General features: G+C 37.5%; 1 protein-coding gene and 3 gene segments (V, D, J or C); 3 read left to right on the forward strand and 1 right to left on the reverse strand.

Annotated features, from left to right (window-relative positions):
• The first annotated feature begins 1,981 nt into the window (after positions 1-1,981).
• Positions 1,982-3,246, forward strand: LOC137014180 (Ig kappa chain V region 3374-like). The segment is given in 2 exon segments: positions 1,982-2,120; positions 2,210-3,246. Coding segments are annotated over 2 exon segments (387 nt in total).
• A 1,608-nt stretch (positions 3,247-4,854) lies between these two features.
• LOC137014181 (immunoglobulin kappa variable 1-12-like) lies at positions 4,855-5,391 on the forward strand. The segment is given in 2 exon segments: positions 4,855-4,949; positions 5,057-5,391. Coding segments are annotated over 2 exon segments (384 nt in total).
• A 4,319-nt stretch (positions 5,392-9,710) lies between these two features.
• On the reverse strand, positions 9,711-13,161 carry LOC137014412 (Ig lambda-3 chain C region-like). The segment is given in 3 exon segments: positions 9,711-11,196; positions 12,463-12,514; positions 13,138-13,161. Coding segments are annotated over 3 exon segments (393 nt in total).
• A 2,951-nt stretch (positions 13,162-16,112) lies between these two features.
• On the forward strand, positions 16,113-21,237 carry LOC137014225 (nuclear factor 7, brain-like). The gene is made up of 3 exons (XM_067378423.1): positions 16,113-16,726; positions 17,745-17,811; positions 19,825-21,237. Exons 1-3 carry the CDS (start codon positions 16,337-16,339, stop codon positions 20,781-20,783), a joined length of 1,416 nt encoding a protein of 471 aa, XP_067234524.1. The 5' UTR covers positions 16,113-16,336; the 3' UTR covers positions 20,784-21,237.
• Positions 21,238-21,542: the final 305 nt, after the last annotated feature.

Raw genomic sequence — 21,542 nt, forward strand, 5'->3', positions numbered from 1 at the left:
TGATGTAAAAATCATATGAACATTATAAGTGCACCTCAGGAAACATAATAAATAATAATAAATCAGTTGGTGAAGCGACTCAGACGCCTGCAGTGAAATCTGTTCATCTAGGAAACACATTCACCATGTCCTGTAAAAGCAGTCCTGACGTCTATCAGAGTTGGGATCATCAACCTCTATCCTGGTTCAGTGATAAAGAGTCAAAAACCTCCGTCAGTCAGAGTCACAGTGATTTGTGCTAGAAACACTGAATAAGTTCATTCACAAATATGAGGCTGCAGCAGATGAGAAGATTTGAAGTCAATAACATCATTTTAGAGCTTCAGACGACTGAGAATATCGAGCACAGGTGAGATTATCAGAGATCCAAACACTGAAGGGTTCATCCTAGACCATTTGTATATTTAACCCCAAATTTATCTGTGTATCATCTAGATACCCTGAAGACATCAAACAAGTGATCAACAGAGTTTGGATTCATCAGATTGTTGAGAAGATATAGTTTTATAAGTGTATTGAGCCATGGCTAAACGAACTATCTTCTAAACGCTTTGACTAATTTAAATCCTTTTGATAACTTTTGTCATTAGTGTCTATAGATGACATGCAAAATTTCGTGTGAATCAGTCAAGTGGTTTAGGAGATCAAAAAAAAAATTTAGCAACTCAAAATGGCCGACGGACTACAACATGTTGTACTAATGTTTTCCACTAGAGGGAACCACAGGAGAAGAAATCTATTTTTCTATCAGTTTCCATCAGTTTGAATGTTTGAATCCAAAATTCACAGAACTTCATACACATGGACAACAAGACTTTCTGAGTAAACATGCCGAGTTTCAGGAACTTTTTTTAAATCAGTCATTTATATGAATGGGATTCAGAGATGAAGGCCATAATACTAATGCTGTCCACCAGAGGGAGCCACAGGACAACAAATCCTTTCAGATCTCTTTATGAAAGTCTGAATGGTTCCAATAGATTGACTTGTAATATAAAAAAATGCATATAGGCCTAAATTCACTATAGTTTAATTAAGTTTAATAAAGCCCAATATAATTAGATTGCAAAAAAAATCTCCAAAATACTTACAGTTAATTAATTTTTATATTAATATTCATTTTATACTATACTATTGAAAACATATTTGTCAAGTTGCCAGACGTGACTGAATGTATTGCCGTTCAACTGAAGGAAAAAGACAATATTATCTATTTTAATATAGTACATAGAATAATACTTCCATAAAGAGATACTTAAAGACTCATATTTTATTTGGAAAGACACATGGCCATTGCTGTACCGTCTACTACACGATTCAAAGTGTTTCTGGATTGAAGTTTCTGAGCTGTAAAAGATCCCAATAACAATTCAAGCTACAAGTTAATCCTATTATGCTAGAGGATGTTCATGTGCATTAAAGCTGTCTAAAGACCAAGAGTTTGTCTTACATTGGCCATATAACCTGTTACGGCCAGGACTACAGTACCTGTTTGTTACTTTGGGTGGCGCAATTGTACATAGTGCTATAATATATAAATATATATAAGTCATCGAATAAATTTACTGTTCATCAGTGTGTCTGTCTGTTCACACCGCCCTCTAGTGGCACAGTGATGTAGTGCAAGATAACATGAATAAAACTGTTGAAGGGTTTCTGTCATCAGTACAGCTGTGATCACCTGCGGTCTCGTACCTGCAGCCGAATTACAGTCGAGCTGATGATCACTAAAGCACTTTTGCTCATGTGATTTTGATTAGATGATGATAAGTTTCATCTACATTTCATTTTCTCACAGTGTTTTTTAACATGGGGTTTGAATTATTCTAAATTTTATGCTACATTTTTAAAGTTCACACTTTTTGATTTATCATGATTATATGACACATATTTGATGTTGTGATTGACAGGATGAGATGAACGAGCTCCTCCTGAACCTTCATTTAGAGCCTCATTTAAATACAGAATGAGTTCATTTGCATATTGATCAGATGCTTCAGTGCTCTGAGAGTGTTTATAGTGCTGTGAGTTTAACACTTCATCACTGACACACACAACAATCTTCATCAACATGACCTTCATCATCATCTTCATCTGGACTCTCACAGCGTTTGCTCAAGGTTTGTGGAGCACAAGTTTGATATCAATTCATTTCTTCAAGTATATTGTCAAAGTTTTGAGTTGATTTTCTTCTTGTTGTGTGTTTCAGAGTGTAGAGGACAGATCACCGTCACTCAGAGTCCCTCAATGACAGCAGCTCAACCAGGACAAACTGTGAACATCAACTGTAAAACCAGCAGAGATGTGTACAGATGGAGTGATGGAGATGAAGGTTTATTCTGGTACTTACAGAAACCTGGAGAAACTCCTAAACTACTGATTTATGAAGCAAAATACCTCCAGTCAGGAACTCCATCTAGATTCAGTGGCAGTGGATCTAACAGTGATTTCACTCTGACCATCAGTGGAGTCCAGACTGAAGATGCTGGACATTATTACTGTCAGAGTTACCATGAAATCAACAGTAAATATGTGTTCACACAGTGATAAAGAGTCGTACAAAAACCTCCGTCAGTCAGAGTCACAGTGACTGAACTGATACTGCAGCTGCTCACACACTTTCACACACTTTCACACACTTTCACACACACTCAACAACAGACACTAAATCATAAAGAGATTCTCTCAGAAAGGTTTCTTTAGATCACTGTAAACTGAACACAATCACAAACTTCAGCAAATGTAGTTGTAAACAGAAGCATGTATGTTCATTCATCTTCAGCTGTCAATCATAACACAAGAGCAGCATATATAAACAGCAGCTTACGTCACTCCAGTGAGAATATTCTTCCTGCGTCCCTCCATCACTCCATCTCCACCTTTATGTCCATTTTAATTCATTTCAGAAGTCCTGATGTTCATAGTCGAGTCTTGTGACAGAAACAGATCCTCCATCATGGACACGACAGATGTGTTTACCTGCAGCATTAGTGCTGGTGATTTACAGACTCTTTCTGCAAGTTACATCGTTACGCCAGTAGATGGAGACAAGAGACTGACTTTATGAGTGAATCAATCAATTATTAATCAACTGATTTGTTCAAAACACTGAATCATTCAGGAAAGAAACAAGCATATTTGATGGCTCTGTCCCAATGAAGAGGCTGCATGTTCGTTCTGAAGATCAACCAATGAAATGATCCTTCACAGCCGCACTGAAATGTTATTGGTTCACGCTATAGTCAGTCTCTGAAGGCAGGAAATCAACTCCTTTTTCCCCTTATTAATTTAATTATTGCCTCCAATCCTCTTGACAACATATGATTTTATTTTATTTCATATACATATGGCTCAGAATATCAAGTCAAACAGTGAAACTGAGTGGAGTTAAACTCATTTGCATCACATTTGTGATTGTGTTCCTCTGAGAATTGAGCAGATCTCGTTTCATCATGTATCTGCAGGTGTTTTCATTCTCCACTGAGTGAAGTTTATTTATAAAATATGAGCTAAAGCCCTGATCCAATGAAAGAGCCGAAACAAAAATGACACAAAAAATGACATAATGTTACAATTATGTTTTATTGACTGAATTGTAATAAAATCAAGACTGAAAAAGCACACATATAGTCAGCAGATCTACTCTGAACACTGCTGTCTCCTCACAGTGTCTCCAGTGGACGCAGACTGGCCGCTCCGTGTGTCCTCACAGCTCACCGAGACGCTCTTCATCCACTCCTCCTCAGAGAGAGTCAGGCTGCTGCTCCAGCTGTACAGACCGTCCTTCTCCAGGAGCCCAGCGCTGCTCTCCTGAGACCTGCTGCTCCCGTCCACCTTCAGCTCAGGCTCCAGTCTGACGGGAAGCCCTTGTTGGCCACACACACCAGTTTCGCTGTGTTCAGAGAGGAGATCTCTGCGCTGGAGGGCGGCAGGACGCTCACTTTAGGAGGAGTGACGCCTGAGAGAAGCACAGAGAAATCAGTTACCAGTGGCTTTCCATTAGGATTCAAGAGAAAACTAGGAGAAATTCTCCAACAGCGAGAGAAACAACATGAAGAAGAAAATCACATCATTATTCCTTTAACACATTAATGCTCACAAACTCCTACACATGAAAAGAGAAAATGTTCTGAATTCATTTCACATTCTGGTAAATACGCTGATTAATTATTAAAGCTGCAGTCTGTAAGTTTGCCTCTTTGTCTCCATCTCTGTTTGAAACCTGTAATTGCAGTTATTTGTGGAATGATCTTCCTCACATGGGTTGTGCGTCGGCACGGCTCCTCAGCGCGGACGAATCTAATGTTTTGAGGTGTTTGTGTGGCTGTCAGTCACCGCACCAGTGTGGATCTTCACTTACTTCACAATTACAGATTCACGTCTAGGAAGTTTGAAACAAATTTACAATTATATTTAAAATGTTAATAAAATGATGACTGAATAATGAAGCACATCCTGTATTAAATGCAGAAAGCAGAGCAGATCACAGGTGACTGAAGACTGAAGACAAATATGAGTCCAAAAGAAACATTTAAGCCTGTTTCCACCAAAAAATAAATAAATGTAAATGTGAGAAAGTCATAATAACGGGAAATAAAGATAGTTATTTCTAAGTTGATTATTTGATCATTTATTTACTGCCGACATCGAGTTTGTGCTACTGTTGAAAATGAATCACATACAAACTAATATAATATCAGTGTTTGAGGAGTAAAAAATAATTTTTAACATTGTCATATGTCTCATTTCTGCTCTGCTGTCAGTGTCTGAGACACATTTGAGAGGAAACGCTTTGAATTTGTGTCCCACCCCTGTGATTGGAGCTCAATATCAGAGCGTCTGTCAGTCCGACTGTAAATCCAACATCACTGTCCTTCAGTTTCACTCATTCCCAGTAAAGATGAGGACACACGCTCTGATCATCTGCTCTCTGCTGCTGCTGCTCAACGGTGACACTCACTTTACTGCATTTACTACATTTACTACAGTACATGAACTTGTTCTGTTAAAGATCATTAATGTCTTCTGCTGATTTTCTTCTTGTTGTGTGTTTCAGAGTGTAGAGGACAGATCACCGTCACTCAGAGTCCCTCAATGACAGCAGCTCAACCAGGACAAACTGTGAACATCAACTGTAAAACCAGCACAGATGTGTACAATGATGGTGCTGATGATTGGTTAGCCTGGTACTTACAGAAACCTGGAGAATCTCCTAAACTCCTGATTTATTGGGCCAACCGCCTCCAGTCAGGAACTCCATCTAGATTCAGTGGCAGTGGATCTAACAGTGATTTCACTCTGACCATCAGTGGAGTCCAGACTGAAGATGCTGGACATTATTACTGTCAGAGTCGACACGTCATCAACAGTAAAGATGTGTTCACACAGTGATAAAGAGTCGTACAAAAACCTCCGTCAGTCAGAGTCACAGTGACTGAACTGATACTGCAGCTGCTCAAAGGAGGATCTGAAACAACATCGTCACACAAACATCTGAAATAAAATCATCTACATTAATCTGCCACTCTTAATAATTATAGAGGTCAGAAAGAGATTTTGTGCTCTTATAGATCAGTCACACGTTTGAGATCTGACTGATTTCAGTTGCTGCATTTTATTAATAATAGATGTTAATTTTCATAATTCTCCATGGTTATTTGATTTGAGTATCTCATCCTAACATGTCATTTGTTCACTGTATTCATACTATATACTGCAGACAGTAAGAGTTTTATATTAGCCTGCTATTTTAAAGGTCCTCTAAGAGATGTTTTTAGGCCAAAACATTTTGTCACATACAGCAAACATCTCCTCACTATCCGCTAGCTGCCTGTCCCCTGAACATACTGTAAAAAAACGCGGTCTTTGTAGTCGCCACAAGCTCCAAAAAACAAAACAAAAACAAACTGGTGCAGCCTGGACCACGAATCATAATAAACATGATCCAGCCAGTAACCGAAAAGAATGATTTTAAATGCGCGTTCATGACTGTTTCAGGAAGCACGGAGGGGAGGAGGAGGAGGAGACGGAGGGAGGGTCTAGCTAGCCTCTAGGCGTTTCTCAATGTCAAGGAAGGATCCTCGGAAGCCAGAATTTCGAGGATGCTACGTCATCGACATCCGTCAAAGGACTGTTCCAATGTCGAGGATCCTCGGAATTTCAAACAAGGTCCTTCGTTCTAAAAATATCCCATACACAGGAAAGGATGCATATGTGTAGCCTTCGCGCTCTTCGCGCTCTCAAATCACCCACAATCCTATGCGCGCAGCTTTGCAATCTTGTTCAAAAATGTTTTAAAAAAATGTTGGACGTTAGCGGGCAATATGCTTTCAAATGTAAGTATATTTACGTTACCAAACATTTGTTATAACTGTAGTAAATAATTTTATGTGTCAGATAAATAAAGTTTAACGTTTAAATGCCAGTACAAATTACTACTTTACTGATATTATAAATTATACAAATACAAATTACGTTATTGATGGCTAACTGAACCGGACCATCATTTTGTTAGCTTGGTTGCCGTCACCGGCATTTCTTTTATAAATAACTAGTTAAGTTGTCCAAAGTAATTTAACGTTAATATTATACTTATATGACGCAATGACGTGCACTTGCTAGTCTGTTCCATTTATGTGTTCTCCGAATGCTAAAGAGGAGCCTCGCCTAGACTCTGAAGGAAGTGAAGTGACCTGGAAGGACCAGTCCTGCCAAAGAAGTATTGTTTTGTTTTTTTGTAGTACAAAAAATGCATATAGGCCTAAATTCATTATAGTTTCATGAAGTTTAATAAAGCCCAATATAATTAATTATTTCCAAAATACTTCATCAGATCATTCATTGATTATATTCATTATTAATATTCATTTTATAATATACTATTGAAAACATATTTGTCAAGTTGCCAGACGTGACTGAATTTATTGCTGTCCAATTGAAGGAAAGAGATAATATTATCTGTCTATTTTAATATAGTACATAGAATAATACTTCCATAAAGAGATACTTAAAGACTCATATTTTATTTGGAAAGACACATGACCATTGCTGTACCGTCTACTACACGATTCAGCGTGTTTCTGGATTGAAGTTTCTGAGCTGTAAAAGATCCCAATAACAATTCAAGCTACAAGTTAATCCTGTTATGCTAGAGGATGTTCATGTGCATTAAAGCTGTCTAAAGACCAAGAGTTTGTCTTACATTGGCCATATAACCTGTTACGGCCAGAACTACAGTACCTGTTTGTTACTTTGGGTGGCGCAATTGCATATAGTGCTATAATATATAGTGTTTAACCGTTTAAATACACACTGGAGCCCCATCGAATAAATTCATCACTGCATTAACTCATTTTTATTCACCTCGACCGTTCCTGTTCATCAGTGTGTCTGTCTGTTCACACCGCCCTCTAGTGGCGCAGTGATGTAGTGCAAGATAACATGAATAAAACTGTTGAAGGGTTTCTGTCATCAGTACAGCTGTGATCACCAGGCCCGGATTAAGACCACGTTGGGCCCTGGGGCTATAGCAACACCAAGGGCCCCCTTTCATATGATTGCCATGCCACAGTGTCTTGTACCACAAGAATTGTTTTTTATTTATTATTATTTTTATATTTTTTACAAATTTCATTTTATCAAATCATTTTATATAAGCACACTAAATATTCCATGCTATTTAACATATTTTAAAATATATTTAAAATACAAAATATTTAACATATTTTAAAATTGTATTGCATATATTGCTGACACAATAATTCTTTCCTCTGATTAACACAAAATAAACTATTTTGAAGAATGTGGGTAACCAAACAGTTGATGGTCCCCGGTGATTTCCACATTATATATATTTTTTTCCTACTATGGAAATGAATGGGGACCAGCAACTGTTTGGTTACCCACATTCTTCAAAATATTTTCTTTTGTGTCCAACAGAAGAAAGAAACTCATTCAGGTTTAAAACAACTTGAAAGTGAGTATGTGATGACAGGATTTTAATTTTTGGGGTGAACTACAGTATCCCTAGGGTCCCTAAACAAGGGTCCGCATGCTAACTATTAGGATGCTGTCACTTTAAGACCTGCACACGTCCGATTTTCTCAACTCACTTCAGACATAACCAACTGTGTTTATGTAAACCTTTTGTGTATTTGACAGTATTATAGCGCAGTCAGACGCGAAAGATGAAGTCCAGTAGTCAAGTGCTGTTTGGCAGGCTTGTGTGCACGCTTTGGGTGTATGGGGTCAGAAAAAGCGCATCTCAGAACAGCACACGAATGACATGTTTAACTGGCAGGGCTTTAAAGCACATGCAAATAAAGAACTTTTGTGGTTGCGAATAAGAGCAGTGTCCCGTGAGTAACTCTACCGCTGTGTTAACATGTGATGTGAATGTGTCAAGGTCAAGTTGTACGGATGGATGCACCAGAACTGAAACTGATAAAATGTGCTTCAAAGGCTGATAGTGGAGACGTCACTCGACATTGGTGTTCGTCAAAAAACAGTAGGAAAGTTAATTCGGGATTTTTACACGGGTGATGATGATGAGAGAAAAACACTGACATTCTGAATTCAAACGGCAATAAAATCAATCGACTCGTCCCTGTAAATGTTGAAAACACCTTACGTTTTAATGAGAAACAATTACTATCCGAATAGGGCTTAACTCGTAATAAAAATAATAACTTGATGCAGCTGCTATCTCACCTTTTTCAACGTGTAAAGCACGCAGAACGGCGACGGTGTCGGTGGGTGAAGATAATTGTGAGCTGCCGCTGCACGCGCGGGGTCCTCCACTAGCTCGGATGTTTTATGTGAACCGAAACAGTTAGTTAGTTTTGTAATTTTTGCTGTAAGATTAGCATCCCTTTTCTCCCTTTCAAGCTTATTTTTCCTTTTTTGCGCACCACTATCACTTTTTTTAATCATTTTGAACACCAGCGAGGCTGAAAAAGCAATAAAGGCCAATTTTCTAGTCTACATGCAATGCGATAGCATAATGCAAAGAGGCGTTTCCCGATGTCATGTCGCGAATTGTAAAGTGATTTTGATTGGACGGTGATTTATCAGTCAGGCACATTTTCCAATCATTTTTTCTTGTTATTTTATTAGACACAAATCAACCACCTTTGACTTGTCAATCTCATTTCCTCCAGCCAATCACGGGCCCCCTCTACCCGTGGGCCCTGGGGCTTCAGCCCCACCTAGCCCTTATGTTAATCCGGCCCTGGTGATCACCTGCGGTCTCGTACCTGCAGCCGAATTACAGTCGAGCTGATGATCACTAAAGCACTTTTGCTCATGTGATTTTGATTAGATGATGATAAGTTTCATCTACATTTCATTTTCTCACAGGGTTTTTTCACATGTGGTTTGAATTGTTCTAAATTTTATGCTACATTTTTATTTTATTTTTATATTTGATGTTGTGATTGACAGGATGAGATGAACGAGCTCCTCCTGAACCTTCATTTAGAACCTCATTTAAATACAGAATGAGTTCATTTGCATATTGATCAGATGCTTCAGTGCTCTGAGAGTGTTTATAGTGCTGTGAGTTTAACACTTCATCACTGACACACACAACAATCTTCATCAACATGACCTTCATCATCATCTTCATCTGGACTCTCACAGCGTTTGCTCAAGGTTTGTGGAGCACAAGTTTGATATCAATTCATTTCTTCAAGTATATTGTCAAAGTTTTGAGTTGATTTTCTTCTTTTTGTGTGTTTCAGAGTGTAGAGGACAGATCACCGTCACTCAGAGTCCCTCAATGACAGCAGCTCAACCAGGACAAACTGTGAACATCAACTGTAAAACCAGGAGTGATGTGCAGAGATGGAATAATGGGAATGAAGGTTTAGCCTGGCACTTACAGAAACCTGGAGAAACTCCTAAACTCCTGATTTATTATGCAAAAATACTCCACACAGGAACTCCATCTAGATTCAGTGGCAGTGGATCTAACAGTGATTTCACTCTGACCATCAGTGGAGTCCAGACTGAAGATGCTGGACATTATTACTGTCAGAGTCTTCATTGCAGAAAAGGTTCTGATGGTGGTTGTGTGGGTGATGTAACATTCACACAGTGATAAAGAGTCGTACAAAAACCTCCGTCAGTCAGAGTCACAGTGACTGAACTGATACTGCAGCTGCTCACACACTTTCACACACTTTCACACACACTCAACAACAGAAACACAAATATGATCTTAATATCAGCTTTGTTGAGCTTCATCAGTATTTCTTCAGATAATTAGAAATTTCTTTGATGTTATCATAATTTTCATTTATGGTTTATTTAATAATGGTGCCATATGTTGTTTTGTTTTTGTACATTAAACTACACTAAAGTCATGGTGTATCAGTAACATGCAGATGTTTTTCAAGCAGCTCCTTCATCTAAAGCTGTTTCTAAATGTATTACTCATAACTCATTTCTCATGAGCAGAAGTGAAAGTGTTCCAGTTGAGAGCGTTGAACCAATCAAAGAGTGAAACTGTGAGTTTGAGGTGAAAATCACATTTGCATTGGCAGGTTTAGTGATTGTGATCCTCTCAGAATAGAGCAGCTCCGTCTCCAGTGACCATGTTCAAACCCCAAGAGCTTCATTTGACATTTCCTGCTAAATGCAGCTGTTCTCAACTATTACAATCAATCAAAAGCAGCTGAAACTTTAGTGCAGGACTTTGAATGAACGACACACTGATCAATGATGCAGTCGGACACAAATGTAACGCGTTCAGAAGCTTTATTGAATGAACAGCAATGGCAGCACATTGAAAGACTGCTTCAGTATTGAGCTGTAAATCACGTGACTGCTGCGAATCCTGCCGGACGCTCGGATACGGCTCGTCTGGACCGGAGAAACATCAGCACTGGGAGCTCTTGAGGAACGAGGCCTCGTGATCAGCTCCGTCATGTCTTACTCTGCAGACGAAGCGATCCGCGCCTTCCCAGCGTGCTTTGCTGAGGCTCAGGACGCTGCTGCGGCTGTAGCGTCCGTCCCGCTCGCTCTCTGCGCTGGTCTGAACCCCCTCGCTGACCTCTGACCCGTCCAGCGTCCAGCTCACCGTCGCCCCCTGTGGAGAGTAAGAGCTGAGCAGGCAGAGCAGTGCGGCTGAGTCTCCAGAGATCTGCAGAGAAGAGGGCGGCAGCAGAGACACGGAGGGCTTCACTGCGGGACCAGCTGCACAAACACACACAAACACACATGAACAACTGTAGAAATTATCATAATTTGACTTCAAATATAAGTTAAATTTTAAAATGATCCCCAGAATGATTTTGAAAAACATTGTAAATTGATGATTATATTAAGATTTCATTATAAGATCTAGAAAACAAATTTAAATGATCATTTCAATATTAATTGTATTTTAAAAATATTCTGCTATTCAGACACTCATAATCATAATCATCAGATTCAAATTTGATATTTTAAATTAATATCAAATTTATATTAATTTTCAAAATGCTCTTCAACTAAGTTTCTTTTTGTCTGATGAACCCAACAAAGTTATATTTGTCTGTATTATAAAGCTTTTTTTTCATGCATATAAAAAACCCTTAATTGTTAAATTTATCAAGAATTATAGACAATTATATATATCAAGAAATAATTGAATAGAGGTTAAAGTACTGCAGTCAATACATGAAATGAATGAAATTTTAGCAATAATACAAACTTAAATTATTAATGTAAAAAAAGACATTTAAAGACAATAGGAATATTACAATTTAAATAAATAATGAAAAATATGAAAAATATACTTGTTTGATTTTTTTTTTGGAATTAAGTTACAAAACATTTGAATCTCAATCTAATTTTTAAAAACATCAACATGAAAGTTGAATCAATATACTGTGATTTCTTCACAAGATTTAAAAAATGAATTTAAATAATAATTTCAGCATTAATTGTATTTTTAAAACTATTCTTCTTTTTTGACATAATAGTAATTTTCAGCAGATTCAATTATACATTTTCAAAAAATTCTTCTGTTAAGACACAATCATAATCATCATTAAACTTAATAGTTTAAATTAATTTTTAAAATGTTCAATAATTAAATTTGTCTTTGTCTGATGATAACGCTTACACAATTAGATTTATTTTGTCTGTTTTATTAAACTTTGGTGTCATGACTTTAAAAAAACATAATTGTTACATTTACCATTAATTACAGACAGAATTATATATATATCAAGAAATAATTGAATATATCATAAAATACTGCCATCCACACATTAAAATACAATCAAATGTCACCAATAATGTTAAATTGTTCATGTAAAATAATTTACATGATGTAAAATTATTAAATTAAATATTGCAATTAATGAAAATTTTTAAAAACCCATTTTTTTCTATGAATAATCTTGTTAACAAATGTTTGTTGAAATAATCAAAAAATTAAAAATAAATTAATAAGATCATTGAATAAAGACTTACTTCTGATCACCAGTTCAGTTCCTCCACCGAAAGTGTACCACAGTGCTTCATTCTAGTGAAAGCGTCGTACAAAAACCTCCGTCACACTCAAATGAACACAAACTCCAGCAGAGAAAGAGACGAACGACACTCACACACACTGATATGAGACTCAACAGCAGCTCTTCTCAACATCAGCGTGATTGAGCTGAAAACACACACTAAATATTCATCTTTAAAAGAAATACTTGTTATTGTTACTTGTTATAATCAGTCAAAAAACTACATTGATCACATTTACAAACACATGTGACTTAAACTGCTTTATAATGAAATCTTTAGCCAGATTTAGATGGTCATTCTCTATTGGATGACCTTTGACCTGTTCTACAGTATCATGATGATATCAAATCTGCAGCACAGGTATTAAATGCTCTCAGCATCAAAGTCTGAATGAAACTGATCATTAAAACAGTGTTTAGAGGGAGAAGATCCACCCAAAATAACATGAAGTAAATCAGGAGTTTCTGTTTCTGAAAATGATCAATAAAAATTTATTAGCAAAGATACTAAATGACAAAACAGTGTTTCTGCTGTCTTCAGGTAAATGATCTGGAGTGTGTTTGCATATTGATCAGATGCTTCAGTGCTCTGAGAGTGTTTATAGTGCTGTGAGTTTAACACTTCATCACTGACACACACAACAATCTTCATCAACATGACCTTCATCATCATCTTCATCTGGACTCTCACAGCGTTTGCTCAAGGTTTGTGGAGCACAAGTTTGATATCAATTCATTTCTTCAAGTATATTGTCAAAGTTTTGAGTTGATTTTCTTCTTGTTGTGTGTTTCAGAGTGTAGAGGACAGATCACCGTCACTCAGAGTCCCTCAATGACAGCAGCTCAACCAGGACAAACTGTGAACATCAACTGTAAAACCACAGATTTGCTTAATGGAGATCATTAATTCTGGTACTTACAGAAATCTGGAGAAGCTCCTAAACTCCTGGTTTGTTTTGTAAAAAATCTCCAGTCAGGAACTCCATCTAGATTCAGTGGCAGTGGATCTAACAATGATTTCACTCTGACCATCAGTGGAGTCCAGACTGAAGATGCTGGACATTATTACTGTCTTGGTAGCCACTGGATCAATGGCTGGGTGTTCACACAGTGATAAGGAGTCGTACAAAAACCTCCGTCAGTCAGAGTCACAGTGACTGAACTGATACTGCAGCTGCTCACACACTTTCACACACTTTCACACACTACTGACACACAGAGGACAAACACAGGAACTACACATGTGCTCAAAACTGACTTATGACTGAAATCAGCTCTATAAGACTGTGATCTGTCCTGTGACAGACGGGTTTGACTCAAATATGCTCAGATTCAGAGACAAACTGATATCAAATCAAACAAAACACACTCTTCCTCAGTTCCAGTGTTCAATCATACTGTACCCCTGATAAACTTGCCATATAAAACTACTGAAACTCCATGAGCAGAAGTGAAAGTGTTCCATCTTGAGAGCGTTGAATCAAACTTTCAATGAAGGACACACTGATCAATGATGCAGTCCGACACAAATGTAACGCATTCAGAAGCTTTATTGAATGAACAGCAATGGCAGCACATTGAAAGACTGCTTCAGTATTGAGCTGTAAGTCACGTGACTGCTGTGAATCCTGCCGGACGCTCAGATACGGCTCGTCTGGACCGGAGAAACATCAGCACTGGGAGCTCTTGAGGAACGAGGCCTCGTGATCAGCTCCGTCATGTCTTCCCATGCTTTGCTGAGGTTCAAGACTCCTACATTACAGCAGCCAAATAAACTCTGACATTAAAATATCAAGTCAAAGTACCCGACTAAAGAAAACACCGATTACCGTGATGGTGATATCAAAAACCCAAACAAATTTCAATAAAATTTCAACAACAAAAAACCTCTGTTAAGCTAGCTTTTGTAGATTTAAAACAGATCTGCTGAGATCTTGAGAGATTTAATGAATGATTTTATCTTCAGTTGATCTTATCTAAGGCTGTGGCTGAAGTCAGTTGTGGTTCTTGTTTCTCTGTCCTTTGTTGATTCTGCTTGTTAACAGCAGCTATCTTCGATAAAGCACAATCATTACTTAATTATCTCATTAAATCCTACACTGATTCTGTGTTACATTTAACAGCCTGTAGTGTGCACACTGAGCAGTGTTCATTTCATCTGGGCTAACCCGTGTGGGGCCTCCATGGAAACTGCAGACAAAACTGACGGTGCCCCAGTTATACAGCAGGTCAAACCCTTCTAGGCCACACAGGGATGTGTTGGTTGGGAAGCTTCCCGCTAGATCAGGGGTCCTCAACTCCGGACCTCGGGATCCACATTCCTGCAGAGTTTAGCTCCAACCCTAACAGTTAATGAATTAAGTGATTCATTAAGGGATTATTAAGCTTTAATGATGAACACCTGCTGTTAACAAGCAGAATCACTGAAGAAAAACACAAGAACTATAACTGACGTCAGCCACAGCCTTAGATGAAATCAATTGAAGATAAAAGACATTAAATCACTCAAGATCTGATTAAACATCTCCACAAACAGCATTACCAGCTTCACTTATTTCTAAACAGATTGACTTTATTTCTGACACACATCTACAAAAGTTGTTATTGAGAATTACCAGAGGTTCAGATGTTGATGTCTTATTGAAAATGTTTGGTTTGAGGTCACCATCAGGAAGATCAGCATTTGCTTTAGTTGAGCTCTTGACCCTTTACTTTTGTTGAGATGTTTCTTGTTTCAGTATGTCAGAAATAAAGTCAGTCTGGTTAGTAATAAGTGAAGCTGGTAATGCTGTTTGTGGAGATGTTTAATCAGATCTTCAGAGATTTAATGTCTTTTATCTTCAGTTTATTTAATCTAAAGCTGTGGCTGAAGTCAGTTGTAGTTCTTGTGTTTCTTTCCTTCAATGTTTCTGCTTGTAAATAGCAGGTATTAATTCTGATCAGTTTGCAATTGCAATTTTTTGTGCCACAATGCATGCTGGGAGCCATGATTGAGTTTCATATGCTGGCGTGAAGCATGTCACCATTGTTGCATTTCACTCGCTGATTGTTGATGTCTGTGTCTTGATAACACTGTAGTTAATAAAATACTGCTCACAAAGTTTTCTGAATATATGATTGGCACAATAGTGCTGAAAATCAGCCAATAGTACCACAATGTTGACGGCAATGCATAATGTTTAATTGTATCAACAAAACTACCTTCTGATCAGTGATTAGACTTTTTTATTTGATCAGTGAAGTTACTTAATACATAAGCTACTTCATAATGAGATCAGCATTAAATACAAGAAATATTATATAATGTTATTTCGGTACAACATCTTCAACTGCCATAAAAGTGCCATTAAATCAGCCACAGAAAAAGCTAACATAAGAAGTCAAGAGTGAAGAGCCCAACTGGGAATACTGATCACCATAATGGTGACTTCAAATGTTTGTTCCTCTTTCCTTCAGTGGTTCTGTTTGTTAACTTCAGGTGCCATCAGCCGTTCTGAGTGACAGTTTCAACGCAAGTTCATTTTGAATGCATTTTGTTAAAATTTAACCTGAGGAAATCCTGATGTTGTACTTTGACCCGTTTCAACACACCCTATGTTGTACTTGACCCTCTTAACACTTATCGGGAAGAGATTGACTTGTTATTTCTCCTTTCTTTCATACTGACTCGCTTCTTTTTTGACAAAAGCAAAAGAATCAGAGATCAATGAAGAACGGAGAGAAAAACGTCCAACAATGATTTATGAGTAGTTCAGTTCTGAGCAGACAGCAGATCTTATTTGAAACTATTGTTCACAAGTAAAGTTTAGATAGCTGGAGCTCAAACTGTCAAAATGGCGTCACTGCATGTTTCTTCAGAAGAACTTTCTTGTCCCGTGTGCTGTGAAATCTTTAAGTCTCCTGTTCTTCTGTCGTGTAGTCACAGTTTCTGTAAAGAGTGTCTTCAACAGTTCTGGAGAACCACCAAAACTCAGGATTGCCCTGTCTGCAGAAGATCCTCAAAACTCGAACCTCCAGTTAATCTTGCACTAAAAAACTTGTGTGAGTCGTTCCTGAAGGATATCCGTTCATCAGGGTCTGAGGAGATCTGCAGTTTACACAATGAAAAACTCAAACTCTTTTGTCTGGAGGACAAACAGCCTGTGTGTGTAGTGTGCAAAGATTCACTGAAACACGCCAAACACACATTCAGACCCATCAGTGAAGTTGATCCATCATACAAGGTAATAGATATTTATTTCTGAGGATTAAAGCTTGTCATAAATATACAAATGTATCAATACCATTTTATTCATATAGTGTGTTACATATATAAGCATATTGATATTACAGAAATCTGTGGTGTCCTTAAAAGTCCTGAAGTCCTTAAAAGGGAAACATAAAAACAAAGAAAACATTTAAACACATCAGACCATGGGGGTGGGATTCCATTCGTCATTATAGCTTTCAGAAGGATGCTCACTATTGCCCCAGTTGTGGTTGATTCTTTTGACATATTCACAATTAGAATTGTTTAGTCTGACATTACATGTTCCATTATTGGAAAACACACTCAACCATTAACTGGGGGATCTGAGGGTTTGATTCTAAATTAGTCTGACTCTAATTTTGCAGAAGGAAAATTCACAATAAATAGCTGTCTTAAAAGGTACTTAGACAGGATATTAAAAATAAACACAATACATACAATAATATACACGTATTGACTGTTGTTTCTGCGACAGCTCCAGCTTACGCAAAGTGTAATGCATCAGTGTCCGGATACCTCGGTTCATTTCGTTCACTTCTTGCTGATATACTGCACTCAACTGCCATGCACTATATTAGGAATATTATATTAGGAATAGAGAATCATCTGAACAAGTGAGTGATCATGTATGCAGAAACAGAGGCCCTGTCCTAGTTGACAAGTAGAGTGGATTCCTGTGCTGAAATTGACCCCAACTCTAGGGGGATTCAGAGTTGAGGAATAGACTCTTTTGGAGTTAACTCTCCATAGGCTCAAGCCCCTGCTCTTTTTTAAATCTAATAAAAAGTTCCCACTCTCAACAATTAATACAATTACAATCAGTTTAAAAGTCCAGTGCGATTGAAAATGCTCAAACTCCTCCATTGGAATAAAAAAGCCCAAACAAATTAAAATTTCTGTCGCATAACACTATGTTTGGAATTATGAATTCATTCCAATCTAAACAGCATAATAACCCACATGTGGTTTGAACATCCTCTTTTGATTCACAGGTCAGTTCTTCTCTACTCTGCCCCAGCATCACCTCTAAGGACTCCCATTTACAGTGTTGGTCATCCCGTAAGTCACTGCACGTTTGTCCACTTTTTTCTGTAAATTTCATAACAAACTTTTAAGACCAGACAGCTCCCAGGATTCATAGCAAAACACATCAACACACAATCTGAATTCCGGAAAAGTTGGGACGTTTTTTAATTAAATGAAAACTAATAGACTTTCAAATCACATGAGCCAATATTTTATTCACAATAGAATATAGATAACATAACAAATGTTTAAACTGACACATTTTTACAATTTTATGCACAAAATGAACTCATTTCACATTTGATGCCTGATACAGGTCTCAAAATAGTTGGGACGGGTGCATGTTTACTGTGGTGTGGCATCTCCTTTTCTTTTCAAAACAGTGTGAAGATGTCTGGGCATTGAGGTTATGAGTTTCTGGAGTTTGGGTGTTGGAATTTGGTCCCGTTCTTGCCTGATATCGGTTTCCAGCTGCTGAAGAGTTTAAGGTCATCTTTCGTTTAATGATGCGCCAAATGTTCTCTATAGATGAAAGATCTGGACTGCAGGCAGGCAAATTCAGCATTCGAACTCTTCCACGACAAAGCCATGCTGTTGTAATAGCTTTAGTATGTGGTTTTGCATTGTCCTGCTGAAATACACAAGGCCTTCCCTGAAATAGACGTTGTCTGGAGGGGAGCATATGTTGCTCTAAAACCTTTATATACCTTTTAGCATTCAAAGTGCTTTCCAAAACATGTAAGCTGCCCATACCGTATGCACTTATGCACCCCCATACCATCAGAGATGATTGGCTGTTGAGCTGAACGCTGGAAGGTCTCCCTCCTTTTTAGCCCGGAGGACACGGCTTCCAACAAGAATGTCAAATTTAGACTCTAAACACAGAACACTTTTCCACTTTGAAACAGTCCATTTTAAATGAGCCTTGGCCCACAGGACATGACGGCGCTTCTGGACCATGTTTACATATGGCTTCCTTTTTGCACAATAGAGCTTTAGTTGGCATCTGCAGATGGCACGGCAGATTGTGTTTACCGACAGTGGTTTCTGGAAGTATTCCTGGGCCCATTTAGTAATATGATCAATGTGTAATGAGACAATGAGTAATGTGACAATTATGCCAATGAGTGATGCAGTGTCGATAAAGGTCCAATAAAGGTCTTCAGCCTTGTCCCTTACACACAGAGATTTCTCCAGCTTTGTGAATCTTTTGATGATGTAATGCAGTGTAGATGATTAGATTTGCAAAGCCTTTGCAATTTGACATTAAAAACAATGTTCCTCAAAGTATTCAACAATCTTTTTACGCACTCTTTCACAGCTCTTTACTTCTGAGAGACTCTGCCTTTCTAAGACTTCCCTTTTATAGCTAATGATGTATCACACCTGATATCAATTAACTTAATTAGTTGCTAGATGTTCTCCCAGCTGAATCTTTTCAAACTTTCTTGCTTTTTCAGCCATTTGTTGCCCCCGTGCCAACTTTTTTGAGACATGCGGCAGGCATCAAATTTGAAATTAGCTCATTTAGTGGATAAAAGTGTAATATTTCTCTGTTTAAACATTTGTTATGTTATCTATGTTCTAATGTGAATAAAATATTGGCTCATGTGATTTGAAAGTCTTTTAGTTTTCATTTTATACAAATTTGTCCCAACTTTTCCAGAATTTGGGTTCTATTGTAATCTGTTATTTGGTTTAATTTGCTTATTTTACAAAAATGTAACAAACCGAATTTATTAATTAAATATTTAATTGAACAAAATGCTAATAACACTTATTTGTTACAGTTTTAATGTAAATAATATATTTTGATCAATAATAACAATAGCACTGAAGTTAGTTCATTATAAACGATTATAATCGATCTTGAAAAAAAGATCACCAAGAGTTTGCTTAGTTTAAGTAAATCTGCTGAAGTGATCCATGAAATACAAGCAGTGTGTCTGGTGATTAAAGCAACACAGAATCGACTCTCTGACAGACAAATATACATATTTGATGCTGTTCAGTCTTTATTTATTGTCCTGCTCTTCACATACTCAGATGGAGCTCCACCTAAAAATGCCCTGACGGCTGTTAAAGAGGCTAAAATCAAGTGTGCAGTGAATGACAAGAATCAGCCAGTGTATTTCCGGTTTAACAACTGTCAGTCAAAAGCTGATGAAGATGATGATGAAGATGAGGAAGACCGTGAACAGAGGCTGAATCAATCATGGAATCTCAGTTTTAAAGGAATTATGCAATTATTCAAGTTTCTTGACACAATACAACCAAAATCCCTAAAGATGACCCGAGATGTGTTGCAGAAACGGAAGCAGTTGGAGGCAAATATTTCCAATCTAAAAGCACGTGTTCAAACGACAGAACTAAAGCAAAATGAGCTGAAACAAACTCAAGAGGCTCTCGAGGAGAACAAGGAACCTGCAAACTTTAAATATGAAGTTGAAGTGCCCTACAAAGAATGGGTTGATATTGATACTTCTGTAGCCAAAGCAGCGATGTGCTGCACCGTCTGTGAGGAGAACTGTCATTATCCAGGATGCTGGTGGACCAGTGATCTTTCATGGTGCAGTTCAATGAGAAATAATCACTGTACAGTATGCACAAATAAATGCCACTTCAGCAAACACATCAAAGCAGCGAAAATATATGTAACAAAGACAAAGAAAGAGAAGAGAACATATGAAGATTTACAGAAGAAATATGATGGTAAGATTGGAGACGGCAAATGTGTGGTCAAGATGCTGGAAGAAGAACTGCAAGAATTAGAGTTTGAGAAAATAAAGCTGGTGAATGAAGCTTTTCACTGTGTGGAAACTCTGGAGAAGATCGCACTCAATGCTGATTCTCTACTCACACTTCAGCACATTGATTTTCTGATTGAGAAGATGAAGGAAATAAATGAGTCTGAAAAAGCTGGAACACTGGAAAACATCAAGAAGAGAGCAGGAGAAAGAAAGCAAGGACCCCTGGGATACTTGGCAAGATTTGTCAAAAAATAAACACAAATCATGCCTTTGTTCAAATTATGCTGAAAACAGGATCCTAAAAATGTTTGTGCTTTGTTCAAAAGCATGTCCTTCGTGTGATGTTAAGCGATATTATCATTGATCATAATTGCAATATTATATGAATCTACAAATGCCTGCATTTCCCATTTGTAAGTTGCTTTGAATTAGCTAACTGCATCTGTTCAATTAACTAAGGTGATATTCGTTTATACAGTAAGATGCTATTGAAAATATAGCAGTGAAACTGTAAAAGAAATTGTTATTCATCGTAAAATGATGTGCATGTAATCATTGTCAGGCTTTTTAACTGTATATCAAGCACTGCCATCTAGAGGCCATATGAGAAACTGTTGAGTTTCATCCAACAGGTAAAAAAGAAAGATAAATTTCTAAGCTCTGCTTTACTGTAAATCTGGACTGTGCTTGTCACAAAGAGATTATGAAATCCTTGCACTCGTATTTCACTTTTATCAATAAAGCTTTTTAAAAGATGCTTATATGTGTTCATTTAACCCTGTTGAAATCAAAGTTCATTTTCCTTTAAGACACGTTACCTATTTTACCTCTTTTTAATTTTTTACAAAAAAGATCTCTATGAGGATACATTTTGATACGATGGGAGTGAAAGTGATAGTAGAGGAAAACTAGATCATGAAAGAACCATGAAAGAACTCAGGTCACTTAAACTTTATGTCGGGGTGTTGCCCTCAAGGCTATGGCTCCACTGGTCCTTTTATTAAATAAAAGTTC

The sequence above is a fragment of the Chanodichthys erythropterus genome, chromosome 23 (assembly GCF_024489055.1).
Source record: "Chanodichthys erythropterus isolate Z2021 chromosome 23, ASM2448905v1, whole genome shotgun sequence".
NCBI classification, from domain to species: domain Eukaryota; kingdom Metazoa; phylum Chordata; class Actinopteri; order Cypriniformes; family Xenocyprididae; genus Chanodichthys; species Chanodichthys erythropterus.